Genomic DNA, 25,794 nt, shown 5'->3' with positions numbered 1-25,794 from the left:
CATCTTCCGTATCATATTTTTTTTATTATATTTTCGTATTTTATCTAGAATTTAAGGTATATCAGACGTGAATTTTTTCTAAATTTGGTAATATTTTTCTTTATAATTTATACTGTTCGTTTATTTATATAGCTTTTTATAATTGTGAATTATTAAGTGTATCTTTTTTTAAGGAAATTCGGAAAATTTGTTGATCTATTACCAACTTAAAGCCTTATAGAGAAATATTTCAGAAGGACATTGGAAATCTAGAAAATATAGATAATTTTAAAAAGGTTTATATCAAATATTAACAACTCCATATATTGTCTTATTTTTATTATATATTAAATCGATGGCTAAATTATGGAATTGTTATTAACGGGACTACCAATCAAATACAGTTTCTGAATGTGAATATAAGATCTGAAACGTTATTGGTTACTGACTTATGCTCGGAAGTTTTATCTATTGTCTGGAACGACCTGTGCGAGTCACACGTACACGATCAGTGGTGTACGTGCGATATTCTGATCGATACGTACGAGTTGGACAATAACTCGAATCTCGAAGGCTGGCGGCGTGGCTGATTGCTCTCCCCCATTTTTGACAGTGCATTTTAGATATTGTACTTTCATAAAAAATGACTGCTCATGATCAAATGCGTGCTATGCTTGATCAGTTGATGGGAACCGGGCGGAATGGTACGTATTATTGATTCAGAAATGGAATTTGACTATCCTTCGTATAACACTATTATTTACAATTACCTGAAATCTCGTACAAAAATACAAGATGGTGGCTTACACCTTTTACCATTACATGTATACTCATCTGTTTATGAGACTTGATTACTAACAAATATATCACTATTTTAGGAGAAAATAACAAATTTCAAGTGAAATACTCCGATCCAAAGGTCTGCAAGAGCTTTTTGCTGGCATGCTGCCCACACGAAATCCTATCATCAACAGTGAGTTTACTTGAATTATTACATATTGAATATCGATGACATACCATTGGCACTTCTGCGCTACAATAGAGCATTATAGTATCTCTCTTTTGATACGTCTTTGCATTAATATGAAAGCAATCAGACATCAGTATGCATTGATGTCACAGTTAGTTATTTCATCATTATATTTGTATTTTTTCAATCTCTTCTGGTTATATGATTCAATTGCTTTCACTTTATTAATAAACTGCCTTCCTTTTGAGCTTTTTTTTCATACATTGTAAAACATTAATACATTTTCAACACTCACATGTAACACTGCTTTAATATAATTTTTGAAAGCTATAAAAATTCAATGATTAAATTATATATATTTTCAATATGTAAAAAACATTTGGTTTTTTTTTATATTAATATAAAGTGGAAGTAATATATAACAAAGATGATTACAGATGCAGTTGTTACATTAATATCATTCAATTTGCATACCTGTAACTTATAATAGCATTAGGTATGTGTTTTATACGAGTTATGATTCATATAAGATATGTTTAGTATGATATAAATGATAACATATATAATGTCAATGACAATATATAAATTATAAGAAAAGCTGTATATTTCTCATATAAAACTTTAGTAATGGCACCATTTAGAGTTAATATTGCATTTAACTGGAAAGTGCACTAAAGAAAAGCTATAGCAAAATTGTAGCTTTATATAATTAAGCAAACATTTATATTTTGTTATAAGATGTTGAAGTAAGGGTATAGATATTATAAGAGCACAAGACATAATGTTTCATATATTTATTGCATTATAAGTAATTATATATACCATAGACATGCATACATGTGTACACATAAATGTGTTATATATTTTCAATATTCAATATTCAATATTGATATAATCAAATATTACAAATCATTTTATTGCTCCTATGCATTATTTATTTCATTTCTTTTGAACGATCAAAATAATATATTTAATATCCATATTTATATCTAATATTTACATATATTTTGGATCGTGTAACTATAATAATTATTTAATATTGATATTATTTATCATAATTAAGTTTTATGTACACATTATATCAAGTTTTTCAATGATGAATGGTTGCCTATCTTATTTAGACAATTGAAAAAAGGGAAGTGTTTCTTATTTTAATAATATATTAAACTGTTTTATATTCAACATATATTTTCATTGACATATCTCTCTTCATATATTATCATATGGTAGTTTTTATATAGTTTTGAATATCATAAAAAAATCGTTCAGAGTACATATATTGTGAATCATACCATTTTTAATCTGTGCCAATTGGTCGGATCGATTTTACACATTATATCAAATAATTGAACAACACAAGTCAATCTTATGCCATACAAATAATAGGATAACATTTGTGTGATACACTCGGAGAATTGATTCCGATCAATTCACACCAGATAGGCGTTGAAGTGCAACACGGGGCAGCAACTTATGATAAATAAGGAGAAGCCTTTCAGATTCCTCTGAAGAGGAAAGAAGTGAGATGCAGAACTTTTAATATCTAGTTTGGAATATTTATGGTTGAAATCATCAACAATCTGTTTTTATCAATTTTATTAATTTTATCAATATATGAAATATCATGTCATGATATAATATAGTATTTCCATTTGTAAAAAAAATTAGTATTTGCTCAAAATTATATTAAGAATACTCTAAAAGTTTTTAAATTCATTTTACTTCTTTTCTTCATGAAACTTAGAATTTAAAACGATATTTAGTCTAGTGGCCCCGTATAATCGCGGAACGTATCTACATGCAGGAAATCGCGAACGTATGACGTCTACGATTACAGTGAGAACATGATTTTCCGTACGACAAGCATAATACCGATCATATTAGTACTGCTTCGCGCATTTCTTTGTCATCTTGTGCGAATTGGTCTAAAGGGTGTTTGTTAAAAGAAAAATTAAAAATTCAGATTTTTTCGATTCTATATCCGCCCAATTACTTGCAATAAGGCAACATTATGAATCTTTTTTTCATGTATTAAATATTCATGAGAATTTTTTTAGAAAAATAAAATCTTAACAAGTAAACTGCATTTATGTGATGGTTCGAATAGATTGCACATTTTTTAAAGTGATATTGAAAATGTTTTTAGTAATTGATATATGATAATATCACATTTCTTTATAGAAGGGCCAGAAAACTTTTACCCATTTTAAAAATTCTTTCTCATTAAAATTTAAAAAATGCGTTTTATATAGAGCAAATATATTAAGTGTTTATAGTCTGTAGTATCATTTGGCTGGAAATCATTGAATTTAATTTTAGTTCTTATTTGTTTTTTTTTTTTCTTTTGTTAAATAATTCGATCTAAAAATATAAAGGAGAAAAGCATATTTTATTTTGTGTTTAAGAAATTGAACCACTGAAAAGTACTGTAGCATGTTGAGGGATGATAAAAGGAGACTTACAACCTAGCATTCGGTGCTTAGGGTGGCGTCTCTTATCGCAGTTAGCAAGCACCCTTGTATATGTCTTACGCTCAGGTTTATTACGGTAAAATTAAAAATAGCTACGTAAGATACAAAAAATAACAATAAATAAAACGAAGTATTTAAAGACTGATTTGAAAACACAAAAAAGAGTATTATACGAATGAAATTGTTAAGAAAGAAAAAAAAAAAACGAAATACTTCTGGCAAATACTCGCGAGAATGATGAATATACAAGTTCACTAATGTCAATGTACCTACAGTTCTATTTCCAGAGTCTCTGGAAAAAGCAATTCCAATCAGATCCATTGTACAATATTGTTGCGAGTATTGTCCGCTCATATGTCGTGTTGTACTTGTCGCTCTCACATGCGCGTTACTGTAAGTACTGAAAAAGCGAAGAGGACGTACGTATTACAATTCTACAATTTGATTATCTCTTTAACATAATTCAAGTACTAGGTATATTAATTTGATTAATGATACATAAAGGCGGGCGGTTACCTCAGCCCCTCTACCGGTCAACGGTGGCGAGGCTGAGTGTCGAATATTAATTCCGAGACCCCAAAAGGCCAGTGTAAAGTTGGTGAGTAGCGCCATGCTGATTCTCATGAGACGATGTCTTATTGTCGCTTCTTACTAATAATGCCGTTTACGGCAGGTAGAAATCAAGTTTACTTTGAAAGTATGTGTGAAAATCGTATTCATCCTCGGAGATATAGTGGGTTCAGGAAATGAAGCAGTGATCTGTAAGTAAAAAGAAAGAAAAAGATTTTAAAAAGGAAAGGAAAAAAAAAAAATAAAAATGGATGCGAATTGCCAAGAACGCTAAATTTTTGACGAATTCGAGTCTCGGAATTGTAAATATTTTTTCAACATATTTAAACTTGTTTTTCAATAAATTTTCAATCAATTTGAAATGCAATGAAACTTCGATTGGCCATTTTATTCAAATTCACTATGTTATTCGAAATATTTATCGATTAATTTTCCGATTTGTGAAAAATATTGATTTTTCTTTTCTACGAAGAAAAGAATATTATTGCTTTATGTAGACGATTAATTTAAAGATTTACGTAAAAATTATTTAGAGAAATGTTCGATCGAGATTTCATTGTATGTTAGTCTTGTGATGTTTGACATCAGATATACTATAACTCTTCTTTTCATTCATTCATTTCAAACGTATGTACCATTAGGGAGATTTACAATCAAACTATTATCAAAACTAATTTTAATGCGTACTATCGTAACGCGCACCTTTCGGTTGATATGCACACGCAGTTAACTTTAAATCTCCGTTTTATTTGAAAACGACAATAACAGTAATAAAATGAAATATCAATCAAATCAAAGGGAAAATCGTACATTAATTGTTAATGATTAAACACTTATTTTGGCAATTTGCAAGATAATAAAGTCATCGGTGAGAAAAAAGAGAGTGAAAAGTGGCATGAACAGTGAGCGAGAGGGAGAGAGTCATTTATTTAGGGGAAACTATACAGCACGGCAGTTTTGTTAGAAAAATTTTCTTCAGCATTGGATGTACGTATTGAACTCGTTTTCTAAATCGTCTAGAATTGATTCACATATCGCAATTTCGTGTTCTACCGTAAATAGTATAATAAACCTATTAGGTTGTAAGTTGTTTCATAGACCATTGAACATATGAACTTAAGGTGTGTGCTGATTGTAGCTTCATTGCCATCGCATTGTCGTGTCAGGCGGAGAGGTGTTGCCACTCTGTAAGTGAACATAACAAAATATTTATCTGTAAATTGAACTGCATTTTTACTTTAAAATTTCTGTGAATCAAAAAAATAAGTAATAATAATAATAATAATAATGATAATATCGATTGAATGTAAGCGTATATACGTGTATGTATATAAGAATAAATAAATATGTATTGGTATATTTATTTATTCGATAAAAATATATCTACAAGTATATATAATTACTTTGTAAGCGCGTATGTCTATACCGGAAGTGTACATTTGTACACTTTGTCTACAATTTGTAAGTTCTCATAAAAAAAGAATAATAAAGAACATCCTTGGACCGTATTTTTCTGGATAATTAGGGTATTTAACTTCTATGGTTGTTGCGTTTTAAATTATTTAGTTGGCTATCGATTTATCCAGTTCGGTTTTCTATTTACGGAACAGCCAGTTGAGAAACCTTGTTCTTGTCGTAATATAATCTTTCATAAAACAAGTCGGGAGGGACTATATGTGTATATATGCGTATATATATATGTGTGTGTGTATATATATATATATATATATATATGTATATATTAAATAAATCCAATAAGGCTTCTTAGGATTGAATGTAATAATAAGCTAATATCGAATGATTTGTAAATCGCAGCGCATGGACCTGGGAGAATGCCCCCAGATTCACGACTTGGCCTTACGGGCTGACTATGAAGCTGCACAAAAGAAAAAGGACCATTTCTATGACATTGATGTAAGTTCTGTTCTTTTCTGTTATCAAATTTTTAAGTTGAATAGAAAATTTACATTTACTTACGCTGTATAGCCTATTTTGTAATTAAATTTTTTTTCTTTTACTGTACGTTTCAAGGCTATGGAACATTTACAAAATTTTATCGCCGATTGCGATCGTCGTACAGAACAAGCAAAACAACGACTCGCGGAAACGCAGGAAGAGCTTAGCGCCGAAGTGGCGGCGAAAGCAAATAACGTTCACGTACTCGCAGAAGAAATCGGTAAAAAATTGGCGAAAGCTGAACAACTTGGCGAAGAAGGCTTTGTCGAAGAATCGATGAAGCTTATGGGTGAGATTGACGAGTTACGAAAGAAAAAGAACGAGGCTGAACAAGAATATCGGAACAGTATGCCTGCATCCAGTTATCAGCAACAAAAACTAAGAGTCTGCGAAGTTTGCAGTGCATATCTTGGAATTCATGATAACGATCGACGATTAGCGGATCATTTCGGTGGAAAATTACATCTGGGTTTCATCAAGATCCGCGAGAAATTGGCAGAGCTTCAAAAAACCGTGGAAGAAAGACGTAAAGAAAAAAGAGAATCGTTATTAGACAGACGCAGAGACAGAGATAGAGATGACCGCGACAGAGATCGAGACAGTCGACGCGGAGGATTGGGTTATAGAGACAAAGATCGAGATCGTGATCGTGATCGAGATCGTGACCGTGATCGTGATCGCGACAGAGACCGTGACCGCGACCGCGATCGTGATCGTGATCGTGATCGCGACAGAGATCGAGATCGCGAACGCAGAGATAGAGAAAGGAGAAAGTCTCGCTCACGAAGTCGCAGTCGTGGAAAAAGGTTGGTTACAGTTGATTGAGAACTAGCATGTAATTTGACAATTTTTAACAATTTCTCTAGAGTAAAAACTAGGTGGTATAGATTTTTATTCTTACGGAGTTGAATCTGTAAACAAATAAAACATAATTAGTGCTTACGTTATGATTATTAAAGATAATTGTTTGATTTGTTTCAGATCGAAACGTTCACGGAGTAGTAGCCGTAGTCGTCGATCCCGTTCTCGTCGTAGTGGGTCCAATGATCGGAAAAGATAAAACTAATTACCATTTTTAATTATGCTCAATTATCTTTTCCTCGTATGAATTCTCACGTGCTTACTTATGCACATTAAATATAAAGAGAAAGAAAAAAAAGAAAACAGGATCGCATTTGTTGAACATCATTTTTTCAATAGAGATCTTTTCTGGATAATATAAACTAAGATTTATACATTGTCCGTCACAACTTACTTGAAACACCAATATTTCGAAATATCTTTGTGTAAAACTAAACATATTTACCTGTCAATATAAAAACAGGAATAAATTTATTAGATATTAATATACTTATTCTATTTGATCATATATTAATTATACTTTTAAATCTAGTTACTATTTCATGTAAATATAGATAGTTCAGGCGTAATTCTATGATATTTGGAAATGTTACATATTTATAACCTGATTACATGATCTTATGTGAATATTATACGAGTATAAAGAATGAAAATATGTTCAAAAATATATACGTTTAAATAATTATTGATTCAAACACTGCAACCATGCATTTTCTCATAACCTTACATTTCACCAGTTGAAAAATTCAAATCATATAAGAAAACAGAAGTTTTGGTTTTAAAACAGTAGCTACAAAATTAAGACGTTAAAACTTTTAAAAACTAAAAAATTTGCGTTATTAAATTAAGAAATTTCACGATATATAAAAAATATATATAATTAATACTGTTTAAGAAGGGATATTTATTTTAAGAGCCATGTACATAGTAAGTATTGCAGAGCTATTTGTACATACAAAAGTTTTGCTTAAATTTATGTTTGTGGGAAGAAGATAGAACTTTGTTAATATATATATATATATTATATATATATATATATATTCGTATTAAGATTATTTACATTTTATTAATTTCAATAGTCCTTGCATTTTATAAGAAGTTAATAGTTTCTACACATACTCACGATCTTACAATAAACGAACCTCAATCTACATTATCTTGGAAAATCAGTTTTACGTATCCTGGTGTTCCTTCAAGAGGGACTGCGCAAAACGGACAAATTGCAATATAACCATTTGTACCATGTGGAATTGCAACTTTCTCCCAATATCTGTAACATGATACAATTTTACATACTATAAATATATATCGTTAAACAAATGAAAACCCACAAGTACTGTAGTATACTTAATACTAACTTGACAGTTTTTTCTGTAGCCATGTGTCCACAAGGCCTAAATGCATAAGTAGGCGGGCCACAATCCACGTAAAATGCAGGTTCTATTCCCATAGAAAGTTTAACTACTGAACCGGCTACTAGACACATTGGACACCTTCTAGTGGCTTTGTCTTTTTCTTGACCCCAATCATGGAGACCTTGTACATGTCCACATTTCAAATAGACATATGGTTGTTGTTGTGCTGAATCTGCAGCTGCTTTACGTGGTATAACTAATGTATTTAAACCAACAGGGCATTGTGGTCTTCCGGCATTTATAGCATCAACTAGTTCTTCTAAATTATGTTTTGTCTGTGTAAAACATATTTTATATTTTCGATTTGTAGTCTTCATACGAATATAAGGGTTATAAATTATTTGCACTTACTGGCGACTTTGCCAGACCTTCCGCTGATCTCCAAAGTAACGTGGCACCGCAAAGGTCGATCAAAGTTCCATCTTGCAAAATATTGTTCTCATCTTCTACGACATTTCCTTTTTGTTGGGCACTTCGACTTTCCCTTAACGAGAAAACTCCCCCACCTACGCTGACTTCTCTCCAAAAACCACACTGTGCTTCACCGCCACAAAACTGACCCCGCGGATGCATTATTAAAACGCCATTTGTTGTGAGCCCATCAATCTCACGATTTTCTTGCCACTTTGTTGCTTTTTCCTAAAACAATCAATTTTTGTGTTTTCTTATAATCCCATCGAAACAAGTATTTGTATACGGTATAAAAGGAAACTTACCCCTAAAAAGATATTTCTTGAACTATCAAAACCTGCAGCATATATTCTGGCGATTCTAGGATCCGATCGATCGGCGAGAATTCGACAGGCAAACCTGCTAATTGTACTTTGAGCAACGCGTCCTTCGTTCGAACTGTCACTACCGCCTGCACATGTATCCATAACAACAAAGTCGATAGGAGATTCGGAAGAACGTCCAACCTACATTTATAAATGCATTTATGTAAACGAGAATATTCCAATATTTAACAGAATTAAACACTATTAAACTTACCTGAAACATATCAGTTCCTTCATCTTCGGTATACTCCACGATAACGGCTTGTGTTCGAGAAAGAGTATACGATATCGAATGTTGTTTTGTATTAAGAATAGCTTGCGAACTATGAGGTGTTTTAACGATGTAATGTTTACTGCGTTTCACGCCATTTGCTACAGGTCTTTTAAACAAAACGAACTTACTTCTTCTCCTTCCTCTATCCCCTGGTGGAAGGAATCCATTGTAACTAAAAAATATTTAATTAACTTATGCTTTCGTACATTAACATTTCCATTCAAATGTAAGAGACAAAAATTAGCTTCTTACCCAAGAATAACTAATTCTCCATATTTTATTAGCTGTTTTGGTTTTTCATGGCGGTAACTGTGGGACCTATGAGGATTAGCATGTGTATGATTGTGATTATGTTTGCTGCGTGGACTGTGAGGTGTACCAACTGTCTCTCCTTCTTCCACAAGTAATGGACTTTCACTGCTACCACCGTCAGATCTGAAATAAATGTAATGTAATAATTAATAGCAAAACTAATAACTGACATTATTTTTATGATAGTTATTGATATAACACTATAAGTAATAATTTTATTTTAAGATTGAGAAATATTTGAGGAAAGAATGAATGATTTCTGCCACCTTTGCCTTTTTTCTTTCTTACAATATTGTATAATGCAATATAATGTCTATGTTCCTTACGCATTGTATCACCGTTGATATTCTTAAGCCTAGTATTAAATATAGATGTTTTTACAAATATTTTCATAGGCTCAAAACATTTTTATGGTGTGGAAGTATCTAGTTCTGTTTTTATTTACTTATACTTTTTGTGCTAGAAAATATACAGTCATTATGTATAAAAATGGACAACTAAATTAATTGCTCCATATATTTTAACACATTATAAGTAGTTTATAGCTTTAAGGTGGATGTCAGTAACATAAGTGCTAAAATTCAGAAAATAAACCTGTTATTTTTAAAATGATAGAAATAACAGTATTTTGTAATTCATTTTAAAAATCGCAAGGGGAAAACCTTCCTAAGAAGGATTACATAATTTGAATTACAAAAAGAAAGATTTGAAAATTAATATAAAGATAGAATATAAGTCACCTATTTGTAGATCTCTGTTGTCCTACAGTATGTAATACGTAAACCACTTACTTACCGCGAAGGGCATGGAATACGTTTAGTTACTGGCATCCTCCTTTGAGTAAAATTAACAGATTACTACTTCCACTGTACTTCAAAAGATACTCATAAGGACAGACAGTCTTAAGTATCTTTGCAAAGTTGAGCAAACATGAGCAAGTGCAACATGGGATGCTGTGAATTGGTAATTATAATCTGCAATAAGAAACATTCAGTGTAATAATAATTGCTGTACTATTGTATAGTTTAGCATTCTCCTAGATTTAATAAAAGTTTCAACCAATCTAGTTACTTCTTTGATTAAGAGAAGATAAAAAATTCAGTAATAATAGAAAACTAAGAAAGGATTTGTTATCCTGGTATAATAAATTGGTATATTGGAATATTATATTATGTTATATTATGCAAACATTGATTTATTATTTTATTAATTACACATAACTGTAACATTATACATTGATATTGCTTTGTAGGAAAAACTGTCTGTTCCTATACATGATATGTCATACAGTATGGCCAAGATATTTTCTAAGATAGATTTGTTCATAAAAGATATATCCTTGTGATAAAATTTGCTTACAACATATTTATTTAAATTAGAACAGCAGATATTACAAGAAAGAAATAAAAAATACATTATATCTTCTGAGGAAAATATATTACCAATATGAGATTGTTTAATTGATATAGCTATTCTTGATTTCATCTGATTGTATTGGTCAAAGAGTTGATTCTTTTATCTTATCTATATATTCATTTTTATCAAAATATTGCACCCATCAATTGCATTGATATAAACAAGTACATATATTACATTAAACATTACTATGACTGAGAATTGATGCATGCATACTTATTTAAATAACATTTATTTAAACGATACATGCTTCTCATTTAAATAAATTAAATATCCTTTTTTTAAAGTAATATTAATTGCAGTTATTTAATTTCTATGTCATTAAATCTTAAATCTAAATACTTCTAATTTATTTCATATCACTATAGAAATATACAAACATTCAATAATGTATTTACATTTTTGTGCTTATTTTAAGTATTTCTAATTTGATTTTATATAAATCATAAACATAGTATCACAACCATTATATAAATGCTAAGGCGTCCTTAATACCATCATTTTCCATCACACACACTTGTGTATATTTTTCCTTGGAGAAAATAATAAAACGCTTTTTGTAAAATATAAAAATATTTATTGTATATTCAATCGTCATTTTAAATAAAATGTTTTCATTAAACGAAGAATATGTCTGCCAATTTATTTTTATCCATCGTTTTCACGATATAAACGTCTTATATACAATCATTTATGGCACATAAATTGATAATAAACAAAGAAAGTTTCATTTTGAGTTTACATCATGTTTAACATTGTAACCTATGGAAAAGCATTATTTGGATGGCATTCTATAAGTTACATTTAAAAATAATAATAATAATATATATGTAGGTAAATATTTATTTGATCGAACGGCGAACTAAAAACTTTGGGAAAAAATCTACCGATTTGGAACATAGAAAAAGAAAGGGAATAATATCGAGCACGAATGGATCGTAAGGGAATCACAATGTACAAACAACTTTAATTAACCTAGGCATTCAGAAACGATGGTCTATTTACCGTATCACCATGCTGAGCTCTGCGTTCAGAAACGATTATCGCCGCACGTTCGAGACACGCAACAACAGTCAACCGATCGTTTGCACAAAAACTAACGAAGTATAAAAATCATTTGTCCACTGTTATGCCTTAATTTAATTTTCCATTTCTAGATTACACTGTTACTATGTTCATGATATTCAAATAGCATCGCGCTGATGATCCTCTTATTCATGATTACGGCACACACGGATTCACGGACCAATATTATCGGGATAAAATCACCCTAACTAAGAAAAATTCTATGAATAAATATTTGACGATAAACGAGACACCGATATTTTTTCTCCCCGATAATCGCTAGACGCACCGATTATTCGTAAGTACCTCGCATAAACTATACCAGACTATACTCATCGAACAATCACGACACCGATCACGACACGACCGAAAGATATACGAGTGGAAGGCGTTATAGCCACCAATCTAGGAAAAAAATTCCCTTGTTTCTTACTATAATCTACGTCTATATAACTAACATGGCGCCAATTTCAAACGAATTAAGAATCGTTAACTTTTTATTATATTACATGTGTAGAATGCGTATCATTAGTGACAGATATTTGAATTTTAATTTTTGAGCGATTTGAAATTTTTCAATATTGTAAAAATTCACAACAAGACTTATCAAAAGTTTGAAGTATCAAATCATATTCGAAGTGGTCCGAATTTTTCGCCACATGTATATATTCAAAACGATTTAAAACATTCTAGAGACATCACTATACATTATAGACATGTATATACATGTTATACACATTTAATCGGTGCTAGCAGAAACTAGTGCCAGAAGAATGACACAACTAAAAAGACGTTACTTTTGACTCGCTGAAAAAGTAATAAAACCGATTTCTTGAAAAATATACCTTTTCTATTTGTATCACTCTTCCGATAAAGCGACGATTTAGTTCCTTGTTACTTACCGATCTTTTTTATTTTTTGACGTTGTTGTCGAATATCAATTAATAAAATGAAATTGTTTAAGGAAATTCACGTTCAAATTCACGTTCTTCATAAATGACTTCCTGTATCCCATCGAGTTATTCGTCGGACAGAAATAAACAATTTTGCAGAAAACTATACAAACTACTTTGATTGATATACGGAATGGTAAATAATTATAATAATTTTACATTATCGTCAATTGTCTGAGTTCGAAGCAACAGAATGCTGCTTAAAATCTATTTGCAGTTGTGTTTGAAGTTGAACCTGAGATTTTGTGAAAAAGATTTTGTGCAAGAATAGGATTTGGCCTTACAAGTGTCATTCCGTATAGTTCGACTATCACGAACGTCTTATTTATCATTTTAACAACTTCTTTTCTAAAATTAATGCAACACCGATCATCGAACAGTTGTCTTTAAACAAGGGGAGATCTGCTCGACATTATATGCGAAATATAATTTTTGTTTAATATTTTTTGTAACATACTGGTACTTACTCATTCTGATTAAGCGATATCTTTTAAAATATAAGTTATCCCATGTTCTCAGATAAGTAAATTGATAGAATCGTGCGGAATAGATTATGACACCATGATATACAATGTACGCATGTTAACTGAGTGCAAATACTGTAAGATCTTATCAATTAGTTAAAAATGATATAACTAAATACTTACATACTTCTCTTCATCGATTATGTATCGACAATTGCAGTAATTTCTTTTCTTTTAATAGGACACACAGACAATCTCATCGTACTTCACTGTTCTATCCTCGACAATTTAAAAAACAATAATTGTTATTGTACTTAATATCAGTATCGAAGTGTTACTGAAGTTAACCATCTCCGAATAATTGTATCCTTTACAAAACAGCAGAATTGCCACAAATTTTGGGAATGGTGAATTACCATTATGCAAGACCTGCTTAATTATGGATTTCTAGACTATTGGAAGAAAATGTATTTCCATCGATTCATCATTCTGTGATACCAATATCGTTTGATATTCCTCATCCATCTTTAATGAATTTTGCGTCTATTACTTTTCCCCCTTTGGATTTATCGAAGCATGTTAAGGCATGTAATTATACCAAGATCTAACTTTTAAAATTTCAGCTGTAGTGAAACTTATAAAAATGTATAGACGTTACCGGCGTTCGTTATGATTATCGTCATCGCCTTACATAGTATTCTCGCAGTAACATGACTCTCTTGTTTACAGTTATAAGATAAAGAATTAGATTCGTCGGTACGTTTAGATAATTAAATTATAAATTGGATTAACACTGCATAGTTAGAAAAGCATTAAATTTATCGTATAATTCCGGCAATTTTTATATACTGGTTCGGTCCAGTATATAAAATATTATATTAACAATGGATTTTTGCTATCATAAACGTATAGTGCAAATTCACACGTACGTAGATATGTAAGTAGATATGATTTACAATGATTTGGCATGGAATATAGTGAATTTCTTGAATCATTGATAAAACTGCAACACAATCTTACATAATATCCTATCGTGTATTATTACCACTAAATATCTTTTTAAACACGAATTTCATGCTATTGTTCTTTTTACAATTTCATCCTATCATTTGAGCAAAGCATCATTCTAGGCTTTTGTTCTAGTAACATCAATTTATTTATACATAATTCGTATCTTTAGGATTACCTCGGCTATGAAGAGAGAGACGCAGAATAAGTAAACGATGCCTTGCGTTAACATTTTCGATAGAGTACTCTGAAACGGCCATACTCCGATGATGGATAAAAAACGCTTGCTCAATCGAAAGCCAGGCTGCTCGAAGAAATTCATGCCGATTATCGTCGCGTTTCTTTCATTTCTTCGACTCATTATTGAAGCTAAGAGACGAAGACATAGTATAATATACCGTGACGATGACGAGTAATAAAAAGTCGAACGAAACACAAGGAAAATCGACGAAGATTTGCTTGTTAAATTATTAACAAGTTAGTCAATTATTTAAACAGTCACAACGTCCGTCTTCGTACATTCGTTAAATAAAAAAAAACGAGATTTTTACGTTCTTTAAAAGCTTCCCCTCGAGGTTTTATTCCTTTAATGTTAAAATGATAGATTCGTAGAATGATAGCTAATTAAAGAATATTAGTACTTCTTCTTTTCCTTTTATCATTTTACACAGAACGCTCTATCTAATAAGCGAAACGATCGACTGTTACTAAACGTTCTGATAAAAGTAGACTATAGAAAATTGATTCTCCGTATTAGAACGATTTTCATTTTATAGCAAGTTTTAATAAACCCTTTGCGCGGAGAACTTCTTCGATGTGTTCGATGTGCAGTAGACAAAATTGCCAGTGTGATGTGTAAACTAGTTTTATTCTTATGCGTCGACATTTTTAAAGCATATAACATCTTTTCCACGTATTCTCTTTCTTTTTTATATTATGAGATATCCTACAATTATAATTACAAATAAAAAATGTGATATAGAAATTATTTAATTGTCCCTCTCGAAGTATGTACAGAGTACTTCATTGAATGAACGATCACGAAAAATGTCTGAATCTCGTATGATCGATTGGCAACAAATTAAACGAATAATTCCGTGCGCATAATGAATTATTTATGTATCAGTGAAAATTTTAATTGTTATAGTAGAATGTGATAATTTGGCATGGAATAGATTTTTGTACTTTTCTCAAGCACCAGTATCTTGAATAAGCTTTTATTTATTTGCTTTTGTGATTCAATATTTCATTTCTTATTTTTTTGTTTTTGTTCTAGAGTAGAGGATTATCCAATGAGTGGAATGTCAACAAGAATAGTAGAATCGAATGCATACCACCGTTGATGACGATCTCTTTCTGCTTGTCGTCGCATTTGAACCTAATTTTTAACAAGGAGAAGGTACCGTCTCTTGCCTCGTTTGCTCTACGAATATTCAGAATTGAAAACGGTTAATTAATTTAATTCTATCTCAATCTTTAGTAAGGAGTAATATTCTCAAGATAAAAGCAACGTGTTTTTCGTTGCAGTTAATTTTCAAAAATATATTTGCAGAGAAATTTCTGCATTCTAGAATAAACTCTTCTTAATTTTTATTAAATGATCTTTTCTTGTTTTCTTTTATTACAGGTCAAGGATGTACTCCTGTTCATTAAAAATGATCATAATTATTACATGAATCGGCCAGAAAATAAGATTCTTCAATTTTATACCGCGCAAGGAAACAAAGTTGTATTATATTATCTCAGTAAGTGCATTAATTCAAAATGAAGAGAAATTGTTTTCATCGACTTTAAAGGCATTTTCTATTTTAGCGTACATTTGTTCAACAGTTTTGGCTTTCTTAATGATACCAACCATATCACTAGTAACTGATCTCATTGTACCTTCGAATCATTCCAAAGAGAAAAGCTTACCAGTCATAGCCGATTATGGCGTGGATACACAACAATATTTTTATTATGTGTTCATATGTATATGTATAACAGTATTCATAATAGGTGTAGTAATTTTTACTACGTATAGCGCTTACATGTTATACGTCCAACATGCCTGTGCTTTGTTTGCAATTGTGAGGTAAAATTCATCTCTATCGATTCAAATATTCCGCGATATTTGATCTCAAAAATTTGTTTACAGCTATCAATTAAGAACTATGCACATTTTGGATACAAGTAGCTTGATAAACCTAAAGGATCGTCATTTACTCGAAAAGTATAAAAATGTCGAATTATCACAGGAAGAAAAGGAGAAGATTTTTAGAAAACTATTACTTTGTATAAAAGAACATAAAAATGCAATAAGGTCGATAGTTTATTGTTAATGTACAGTCATTACTTATTTCGTTTGTGCGAGAAATTAATCCATTTCTTTTTTTTTTTTTGTTTTTGTAGATACTCAAATCTCTTGGAATCATTGTTCACTAAATTTATATTAATTCAGATATTTTTTCACATTATCTGTCTTAGCATTGGTGGAGTTGGAGTAAGTATTGTATTTTTACATGCAACTATAGTCTATCCCACAAGACTGTACTGGCAATATCTACGAAAATTGATATTTAATGAGGGAGTGATTATTACGCTTTGGCTTATAATATTTTATCATAGCTTGTATTATTGAAAAGCATAGGGCTATTCGAAATGAATGCTGTATATGTTAAGCGATTTGAAGCGGTATTTTGCTGGACTGTCCATTCGTCACTTGACGCAAATTCCATATAAAATGTTTGATCTATTATAAAACACAAATTGAAAGAAAAACATATTTTGAAATTAGGCACTTTAATAGATCGCGTTCAAAAAATATGGAGGTAATTGCCTGTACCGTACACCGAAGAATTAATAGAAAGTATGCTGAAACATTGTCAAACTGTAATCAATAATGGAGGAGATTGGATTCGTTAGTATTTTAGATGTACTTTCGATTCATATAAAATTTTTTACAAATATATCAATAGAAATATCGCCAGTACGCTGTTGTAAATTAGAAAATTCTTCCTTAATTCTATATAATAAGAAATAATAACGAAATGATTTGCTATTTTTAGATTGTCTTGAATTTAGGTAATACGGACGAAATGACGCGATTTGGATCACTTGCATTGGTACAAGTTATACATATATTCATTCTTTGCCTTCCTGGACAAAGATTATTAAATCATAGTGAAGAAGTGTATGTCGCGACGTAAGAATATTTTATATTTCTTTGATGTTTTTCAACTTTTACATTCCAACGGTTAATTGATAACCAATTACTTTAGATGTGAGATAGTGTGGTATATGCTTCCTAAAAAGTTTCATAATTTATATATGTTTTTAATCGCAAGGACAATGATATTCAGCAAAATAACAGCTTTCAAAATAGCGGTCATGTCAATGGAAACGTTTCTCGCGGTAAAAATTTCTTATTGTAACTCTTTAGATAATCGTAAAAGTATACGTAATTTTATTATTATTTATATTTTCAGATTATTCAAACCACAATGAGTTACTTTACTATGTTATTATCGACTATATAAACTTAAATGAAAAATGAATATATCTTAGTTATTTAATAGAAACTATCAGTATAATATATTTTGTTCTTTGTATTTTTATTTACAATACATACTATCACGTATAATGAAATAATGAATTCTATCATTTATACTGCAATGCCTTGTTGAAAAGAAATACGCTTAAAGCTGGATAAATATATTTACATCACGCGTAATAACGCATTCAGCATTTACACATAATGTTATATTATATATTACATGATATTATGCTGTCCCGAAAATCAAATAATTTGTCACAGAATATATTGAAATATAAAAATTTCCTCTTTTCAGTTCTAATTTGCTAATTGCGTTATGAAAAATCACAATGTGTCTAACAATGATTATATAAAATATTCAAAAGTTGGAAATTAGACTCCTAACTTTTTGATAACATAAAATACATTTAACATAACGATTACTGTAGAAAATGACCTTCATGCTCGTAGAGAAACGAACTGATGGAAAACATCCAAGATATGCGGATCCAGATCTGGTGTAAAAAGTAAAGTTTCTAATGTCGACGAATACTTTTGAACCTGCTCATGATGCTGTTAATAAGAGAAAAAACAATTAACATTATGTGCAAACAAAAGAATACATTTTATTTTTATCATTTGATAAAAAGCTTACGGTTAGGAACACTTGCTGCAGTCTGCCTATGGTCCATTTGTACCAGTGAGTATTATAATCTATACCGTCAGTATCACAGCGTCCTAAATGTTCCGATAGAATCATTATAAAACGCTGAAAAAAGGTATTAGTGAATATTTATTTTATTTCTATAATAGTAATAATAAGATAATTATATGTACCTGGAAAATGATAAGGAACAAATTTTTCTGATCTGCTTGAGCTGTTTCCAGCTTTTCCTCCATTCTTTCTACAACATCTTCTGAAGGTTTTTCCCTATTCCTGTCTTTATTATTATCTTCATCTTCTGACGATGAACCTGACCTACTTTCTGCTCTTCTCAACTTCTCGCGAGCTTCCGCTAATTCTGTGCTTAACTTTGTTACATGTTTGTTTTTCTTTCGGATTGTTAAATGAAGAATTTCCCAAATATATAATCTATAAAGACGATATAGTAAATATAAATTTTGTTTAATGTTTTGAAACAGTATTGTTTATAAAATTATACATACTTGGTAAATTCTGACACCATTTCTTTAGAAAATATCCAATTTGCGATTGCACTACATTCAATAATACCAGTTTTCAAAAATTTATCAGTCAAGACTACCATCATTTGATAGTGATTCTTCCATAATGCATACATATTTCTTAAAATGCATATTTGAGCTTCTTCAGTTTCAGCAAGAACCTGAAAATACAAACTTATTACATCTGTAATTATTTTTGTCAGATTATAAATATTTTTTATTCAAAATCTTACTTGAAAGACATAATGAAATTTTCCTATTGCCGCGAAACTGTGACTAAAACTTTTTGAACCTAAATTCAATAATGTTTGTACAAAAACATCAATTTTTAAAGGATTGAAATTATTTGTTTCTTCATTTTCTCTAGGACCTGGTAACGTATTTAATACGTTGAGAACTTCTTCTGGAGTACATTTACGTCTTATAGAAACGACTAATTCATGAGCTGCTGCTGTGCCCGGAAGTGAACCTATAGAACAATTTTTTTTAGATAGGATTTTTATCTATTATTTATAAATAATATTATTAAAAAATTTGTATTTACTGGCACCCTCTGAAGTATATTTATAAATAGGCTCTGGAGGCGCTGGAATTAAGTCAGCGTACGATCCTGGCATCATATCCCGTATTCTTTGGTAATATGATAATCTAAGTATAAATTATAAATAAAATATTATTTTTGTGAACTTATTTATATCATTAAAACGTTTCCATGATTAATTTAACATATATACCGTAAAGCTTTTAGAAGTACTTCTCGAATAAATTTTGGCCGAGGATGTTCTGGATCGCGTTGCAAACAAGAATCCCAATCTTCCCAGGACCAACGAAACTGAAAATTGCTTAAATGATACGCGAACCACCATACGAAACGATCAAAAGCAGTAGCGGCCATACTGTCTATGCGCCGGAATAAAATTTCCGTTGCTTGTGCCAAAACCTATATCAACGTAAAGCAAAAGTACTGATAAATATTTGAATTTATAATATAATGATACTTATCATTTTACCTGTGGCATTGTTGATGGTTGTAATTTGCAAAGTTCAATTAAAATCGACCCATAACATATTTCTAAATGCTTTGGAGCTGGTAGTCTAAACAATTCACCAAATATTACTTCCACTATACAATAATCCAATGGTATTTTTGCTTTATATGGAAAGTTCAATAGTTGGGCTGCACTGTAATTCATTATATGCGAATATTTAATTACAGAACAGAAATATCAAAAAAAAAAAAAAAAAAAAAAAAAAAACTAGATAGAGATAGGAAATATGTACCAATCTTTTCTTTCAAAGAAATAGTTGTTGATAATTTGTTTTAAATGTTCCTCTATAAGAAATCGTTCAATAGCATGGCTTCCAGGTAATAATGGTCCTTCAGCTGGGCAATCTGTGTAATCAAACATGCGGAAAACTACTGTTGGTAGCGGATAGGAATAAGATTCATGATGCGGCGGTGGCATTATAGTAGGTAAATTGTGTTGCAATGCTTCGCATAATATTGAGTCAAACGCAAGATATGGTCTAGGAATATGTTTTTCTGCCCAATTGTCTTGCCTAAGTTTTCTGACTTGAGCCCATAAGCAATCTAAATATTCTTCCTGAGGGTGAGGTGTATCACTTGACCATACTCTTAATGCTGCTTGATGCTTTTTACTTCTTTTATTTAAAAATATTTCTATTGTAACCATCAAATGGTCTAGCTCTTGTTCCTTCTTTTCATATAATTCTCTTCCTACCCATGGTAATGTTGATAATACAGCATAGACATACCTATAATAAATGATAGTAAATTAATATATTTTGTTACACTCATCCACAAAATCACATAGAATATATTTTACATACCAATCTCGTCTTACTTGAGGTACACCATCTTCATTAGCAGCATCTAACATATTGTCAAACAATTGCATTAAAGATCCACAAGATAAAACATGGCAGTTTACTAAATCAGCTAGAAATCTTAATGAATATCTAGCTACATCCCATTTACAAGCTTTCAATGCGTCTTTAAAGTTCTTTACCATGTAGTCAACAAATTCACCACCAAAATTAAAGTTCTTTGCATTCAACAACCCAACAAGAGTGGTATAAATTGTACATTTCTCTGGCATCCTAATTGCACATTCAGTCAGAATCCTAAGTATTTTGCTGCGAAATAGTCCAAGATCAGCTTCTAATACTGAAGCTAGACCTTCAAGGTTACTTTCTAAGGATGATGTAGATTTTTCTCCTACTCTCAGGATGAGAGATTCAAGTCGATCTTCAATCTCTTGATTCTCTGATACCCTCCTACGTTTCTTATACGCTCGTTCTATAAAATTTGCATAAAAATAGAATACTTCCTCATGACTATAAAAAAGTAATTTTTTCAATACGTACAATTTTTAATTTTTTAATGGTTAAATAAGAAAAACGAGAACGTACCGTATCCATCTTCCTCTTCATGTACTCTTCTGCGACTCATTTTTTACAAAAAATTGAATATATCGTGTTAATCAGTCGTGACGTTTACAACGTGATTTATTTCAACACGATTATATTTTACACAATTATACTGTAACTATAAATTATCATTGGATAACTAACTCTTCAATTTTCCACATTCAATCCACAGATAGTCGCAAAGCGAAGCGTTACACAAAATATACCTTTAAACACAAAGTGATACATAGATTACTATATTTCTTATACATTCACAGTATTAATTGTGCACTGTACAGTCGTGGAAGCCGCACGCCCATCTGGTGGAGGATCTGGAAACCTTCGTCAGAAATGCAGAAGTTGATGTTATAATTCTATCACATCTCTAACCTATGATGAATAGTGGTGACTCGCAAATAGGGTCTACATTTATTCTAACCTACGCTCCAATTAGAGTCGAAGGGTGGATTGAGTTTTATATTTTGCAATCATTTTAAGTGATAATTGAAACAAAATGCCTGAAAGCGTGAAAGTGGAGTCAAAAACAAACAAAGAAGTCAGAAGCGGAAAAGAGGAAGATAAAAATGAATTGGTGAGTTGTAGTTTTTGTTGCAGGATTATTTCAAAATAACATTTTCAACAGTAGAAAATACGAAAAGTAAAAAAGAACGTATCTGATTTTATTATAAATTTAAATAAAATTCACACTATATAAAAAAATGTAACTTTAATATTATAACATTTATTTACTCTAATATTTTTTAGTCTGAAGAGGACAAACTTTTGCAAGAAGAGTTAACTCACCTTGTTGAACGTTTGCAAGATCCTAATACAAGTTTATATTATCCAGCTTTAGAGTCTCTACGTAACCATATCCGTGCATCCACAACATCAATGACTAGTGTTCCAAAACCTCTTAAATTTATGAGACCTCATTATGATACTATGAAATCTATTTATGAAAAGATAACAGACGTAAAATGTAAGGAACTATGTTCTGACGTCATTTCTGTCCTTGCTATGACTATGGGTGAAGGTAGAGAATGTCTTAAATATAGACTTACTGGGTCCGCTATAGCCATTGGAGAATGGGGACATGAATATGTTAGGCATCTATCAGGAGAATTAGCTGGTGAATGGGATGAGCCAACAGACAATGCAGAAGCTATTAGTAAAAAACTAATAGCTCTAGTACATGAAATTGTACCTTATAACATGGCCCATAATGCTGAAACAGAAGCTTGTGATCTGCTAATGGAAATTGAAAGGCTAGATCTATTGGAGCAATATGTAGACGAAAGTGCATATCAAAGAGTTTGTTTATATTTAACAAGCTGTGTACCATATGTAGCAGATCCAGAAAATAGTACTCTGCTTCATGCTGCTGCCAAATTATATAGAAAGTTTGGCCAGTACCCTCAGGCTGTTAGGCTGGCAATGCAGCTGAATGATTTACCACTTATTGAAGATATATTTACAAACTGCACTGATCTGTAAGTTAAGATGCTATTAAAATAAATATTTTTTTAAAAATTGTATTAATATATACTATTGTTTTTAGTTCTGTCCAAAAGCAACTAGCATTTATGCTTGGTAGACAGCAAATTTTCTTGGAACTTCCAGAATCTACTCCAGAATATGATGATCTAGTTGAAATCATGTCTAATTCTTTGTTGAATTACCATTTCCTTAATCTTGCGCGTGAATTAGACATAATGGAGCCAAAAACACCAGAAGATGTATACAAGTCACATTTAGAAAATTCTAGATCTCCATTTGGGGGTGGTCAAGTAGATTCAGCAAGACAAAATCTTGCTGCGAGCTTCGTTAATGGTTTTGTCAATGCAGCTTTTGGTCAAGATAAACTATTGGTTGAAGATGGGAATAAATGGTTGTATAAGAATAAAGAACATGGAATGCTCAGTGCAACAGCATCCCTTGGTCTTGTACTATTATGGGACGTTGATGGTGGTTTGACACCGATAGACAAGTATCTTTATTCTTCTGAAGATTATATCAAATCTGGTGCTCTATTAGCTTGCGGTCTGGTCAACTGCCGCGTAAGAATTGAATGCGATCCTGCATTAGCACTTTTATCTGATTATGTATTACACAGCAGTAACACAATGCGTATTGGCGCAATTGTTGGACTTGGATTGGCATATGCGGGTTCGAATCGGGAAGCCGTTTATGGTCTTTTAATTCCTGTACTTAGCGATCCCAAGTCTAGTTGGGAAGTCATAGGCGTGGCAGGTCTTGCTCTAGGAATGGTAGCAGTAGGTTCTTGCAATGCTTACGTTACAACAACGATAATGCACGCCCTCATGGAGAAGTCAGAAGCAGATTTAAAAGACACGTACGCACGATTTCTACCTTTAGGCCTCGGATTATGCTTTTTAGGGAAACAAGAAGCGGCAGAAGCTATAATAGCAGCCCTAGAAATAGTACCTGAACCTTTCAAATCAATGTCCACGACTTTAGTAGAAGTGTGCGCGTACGCCGGTACCGGAAATGTTTTGAAGATCCAACATCTATTGCATATTTGTTCTGAACATTACGAACCATCCAACGAAAAGGAAGACAAGAGCGATCGTAAAGATAAAGATAAGAAAGAAGAAAAAAAGGAGGACAAAGCAAAGGACCTCAGCTCAAGACAAGCAATTGCTGTGCTTGGCATTGCTTTAATTGCCATGGGAGAAGAAATTGGTGCTGAGATGGCGTACAGAACATTTGGTCATTTATTGCGTTATTGCGAGCCTGTTATAAGGCGATCCGTTCCACTCGCACTTGGACTCATATCAGTCTCCAATCCAAAACTGAATATACTCGATACATTATCTAAATTCTCCCATGATAGTGATCCGGAAGTAGCGCATAATGCAATTTTCGCAATGGGTTTGGTCGGAGCTGGAACAAACAACGCAAGATTGGCTGCAATGTTAAGGCAGCTTGCTCAATTCCATGCGAAAGATCCTAACAATTTATTCATGGTTCGCATCGCACAAGGTTTGACGCATCTTGGTAAAGGAACTTTGACATTATCTCCATATCACAGTGATAGACAAGTATTAAGTCCTGTAGCACTTGCTGGACTTTTAGCTACCTTAATTGGTTTCCTCGACGTAAAAAACAGTAAGTATTTCAATCTTTTTTAAATATTGTAATTATTTAAGATGTATTAAATAACTATGACTCTATTTTTGTTTTCAGTCATTCTAGGTCGATCTCATTATTTGTTGTACACGCTAGCAGTTGCAATGCAACCGAGGATGTTAGTAACATTTGATGAAAAGTTAAATCCTTTAGCTGTACCAGTAAGGGTAGGTCTTGCTGTAGACGTTGTGGGTCAAGCGGGAAAACCCAAAACGATTACAGGATTCCAAACACATACAACTCCTGTTTTACTAGCATATGGTGAAAGAGCAGAACTTGCAACTGAAGAATATATACCTTTAACACCCATCATGGAAGGTTTCGTAATTTTAAGGAAGAATCCAGACTTTATACCTTAACTATAAAGCAATTACATGGAAAAAATATTTTATATAAGTTCTAGTATAACATATAATGAAAACTATTGCGTGTATACTGTTGATTTTTTTGGTATATAATTCATAATTTAAATAGATCTAAAGTAATCAAATTACCGAGGATTTATTTTTTACGAGTCACTGAAACACTTAAACAATGAATAAACAAACAGTTTTGATAATTTTTGTATTTTTACTTATCATAATAATAAAATTACATTTTTTTTAACAGCAATTATATACTTTAATAATTAAAATACTGATCAACATGTAAAGTACTCAAAAACTAATTGTTCTACATTTACAAGTTATAAAAATAGTAAAACCTGCGTTTATAATAAACTATGTGTATTGGCAAGATCAAGTGATAAGTAGTCAGTCACGTATATACGTATAAAATGTAAATATCTAAGGGATTAGCTCTTAGCCATAAAAGTTTGTTTCATTATGCTTAAAAAGGTCACTGTACACTTTTTCCAAAAGTACTATCATGTATAAAAATGTATATATATTTTATGCTTACGCGAATTTATATCTACCAATAAATTCTATTAAAAATCTTAAACTACGTAGCTTACATTACACAGTATGTAAATAGCTAATTTGTGATGTTGTTTTCTAAAAAATGTATACAATGAAAACGAA

General features: G+C 31.3%; 5 protein-coding genes and 1 long non-coding RNA gene across 18 annotated transcripts; 4 read left to right on the top strand and 2 right to left on the bottom strand.

The window, feature by feature from the left end:
- The first annotated feature begins 471 nt into the window (after positions 1-471).
- On the top strand, positions 472-7,510 carry LOC126917074 (putative RNA-binding protein Luc7-like 2). Of its 9 annotated transcripts, none has more exons than XM_050723516.1 (6): positions 926-952; positions 3,696-4,018; positions 4,098-4,181; positions 5,806-5,904; positions 6,022-6,752; positions 6,928-7,510. In XM_050723516.1, exons 4-6 carry the CDS (start codon positions 5,809-5,811, stop codon positions 7,004-7,006), a joined length of 906 nt encoding a protein of 301 aa, XP_050579473.1. In that variant the 5' UTR covers positions 926-952; positions 3,696-4,018; positions 4,098-4,181; positions 5,806-5,808; the 3' UTR covers positions 7,007-7,510. The 9 variants fall into 9 exon arrangements, with proteins under 9 accessions (XP_050579466.1, XP_050579473.1, XP_050579470.1 ...); XM_050723513.1 differs by having other exon boundaries at positions 5,129-5,904; XM_050723517.1 differs by having other exon boundaries at positions 4,094-4,181.
- A 181-nt stretch (positions 7,511-7,691) lies between these two features.
- Positions 7,692-12,448, bottom strand: LOC126917062 (protein pellino). Of its 2 annotated transcripts, XM_050723479.1 has the most exons (8): positions 12,006-12,448; positions 10,380-10,558; positions 9,525-9,707; positions 9,213-9,444; positions 8,939-9,139; positions 8,574-8,861; positions 8,166-8,497; positions 7,692-8,077 (listed from the first exon to the last, which is right to left on the bottom strand). In XM_050723479.1, exons 2-8 carry the CDS (start codon positions 10,412-10,414, stop codon positions 7,951-7,953), a joined length of 1,398 nt encoding a protein of 465 aa, XP_050579436.1. In that variant the 5' UTR covers positions 10,415-10,558; positions 12,006-12,448; the 3' UTR covers positions 7,692-7,950. The 2 variants fall into 2 exon arrangements, with proteins under 2 accessions (XP_050579436.1, XP_050579437.1); XM_050723480.1 differs by lacking the exon at positions 10,380-10,558 and having other exon boundaries at positions 12,006-12,446.
- A 388-nt stretch (positions 12,449-12,836) lies between these two features.
- Positions 12,837-13,430, top strand: LOC126917104 (uncharacterized). Its single transcript, XR_007710863.1, has 3 exons — positions 12,837-12,880; positions 13,030-13,154; positions 13,236-13,430. It is a non-coding gene; the product is annotated as an uncharacterized LOC126917104 (long non-coding RNA).
- A 53-nt stretch (positions 13,431-13,483) lies between these two features.
- Positions 13,484-18,402, top strand: LOC126917076 (odorant receptor 13a-like). Of its 4 annotated transcripts, XM_050723524.1 has the most exons (11): positions 13,484-13,591; positions 13,724-14,419; positions 14,663-14,967; positions 15,767-15,889; positions 16,118-16,235; positions 16,303-16,564; positions 16,628-16,792; positions 16,882-16,972; positions 17,538-17,674; positions 17,751-17,883; positions 17,958-18,402. In XM_050723524.1, exons 4-11 carry the CDS (start codon positions 15,833-15,835, stop codon positions 18,006-18,008), a joined length of 1,014 nt encoding a protein of 337 aa, XP_050579481.1. In that variant the 5' UTR covers positions 13,484-13,591; positions 13,724-14,419; positions 14,663-14,967; positions 15,767-15,832; the 3' UTR covers positions 18,009-18,402. The 4 variants fall into 4 exon arrangements, with proteins under 4 accessions (XP_050579481.1, XP_050579478.1, XP_050579480.1 ...); XM_050723521.1 differs by having other exon boundaries at positions 17,751-18,402; XM_050723523.1 differs by lacking the exon at positions 14,663-14,967 and having other exon boundaries at positions 17,751-18,402.
- Positions 18,065-21,872, bottom strand: LOC126917044 (nuclear cap-binding protein subunit 1). Its single transcript, XM_050723431.1, has 11 exons — positions 21,623-21,872; positions 21,041-21,509; positions 20,471-20,965; positions 20,200-20,371; positions 19,924-20,129; positions 19,734-19,837; positions 19,423-19,658; positions 19,172-19,350; positions 18,842-19,097; positions 18,660-18,773; positions 18,065-18,577 (listed from the first exon to the last, which is right to left on the bottom strand). Exons 1-11 carry the CDS (start codon positions 21,660-21,662, stop codon positions 18,464-18,466), a joined length of 2,385 nt encoding a protein of 794 aa, XP_050579388.1. The 5' UTR covers positions 21,663-21,872; the 3' UTR covers positions 18,065-18,463.
- Positions 21,873-21,991: 119 nt separating this feature from the next.
- LOC126917042 (26S proteasome non-ATPase regulatory subunit 2) lies at positions 21,992-25,331 on the top strand. The gene is made up of 4 exons (XM_050723428.1): positions 21,992-22,211; positions 22,385-23,112; positions 23,181-24,751; positions 24,830-25,331. The coding sequence occupies exons 1-4, from the start codon at positions 22,134-22,136 to the stop codon at positions 25,129-25,131; spliced, it is 2,679 nt and encodes an 892-aa protein (XP_050579385.1). The 5' UTR covers positions 21,992-22,133; the 3' UTR covers positions 25,132-25,331.
- The last annotated feature ends 463 nt before the right edge of the window (positions 25,332-25,794 follow it).

The sequence above is a fragment of the Bombus affinis genome, chromosome 6 (genome assembly GCF_024516045.1).
Source record: "Bombus affinis isolate iyBomAffi1 chromosome 6, iyBomAffi1.2, whole genome shotgun sequence".
Lineage (NCBI taxonomy): Eukaryota > Metazoa > Arthropoda > Insecta > Hymenoptera > Apidae > Bombus > Bombus affinis.
This window is presented reverse-complemented; position numbering and strand designations above follow the sequence as displayed.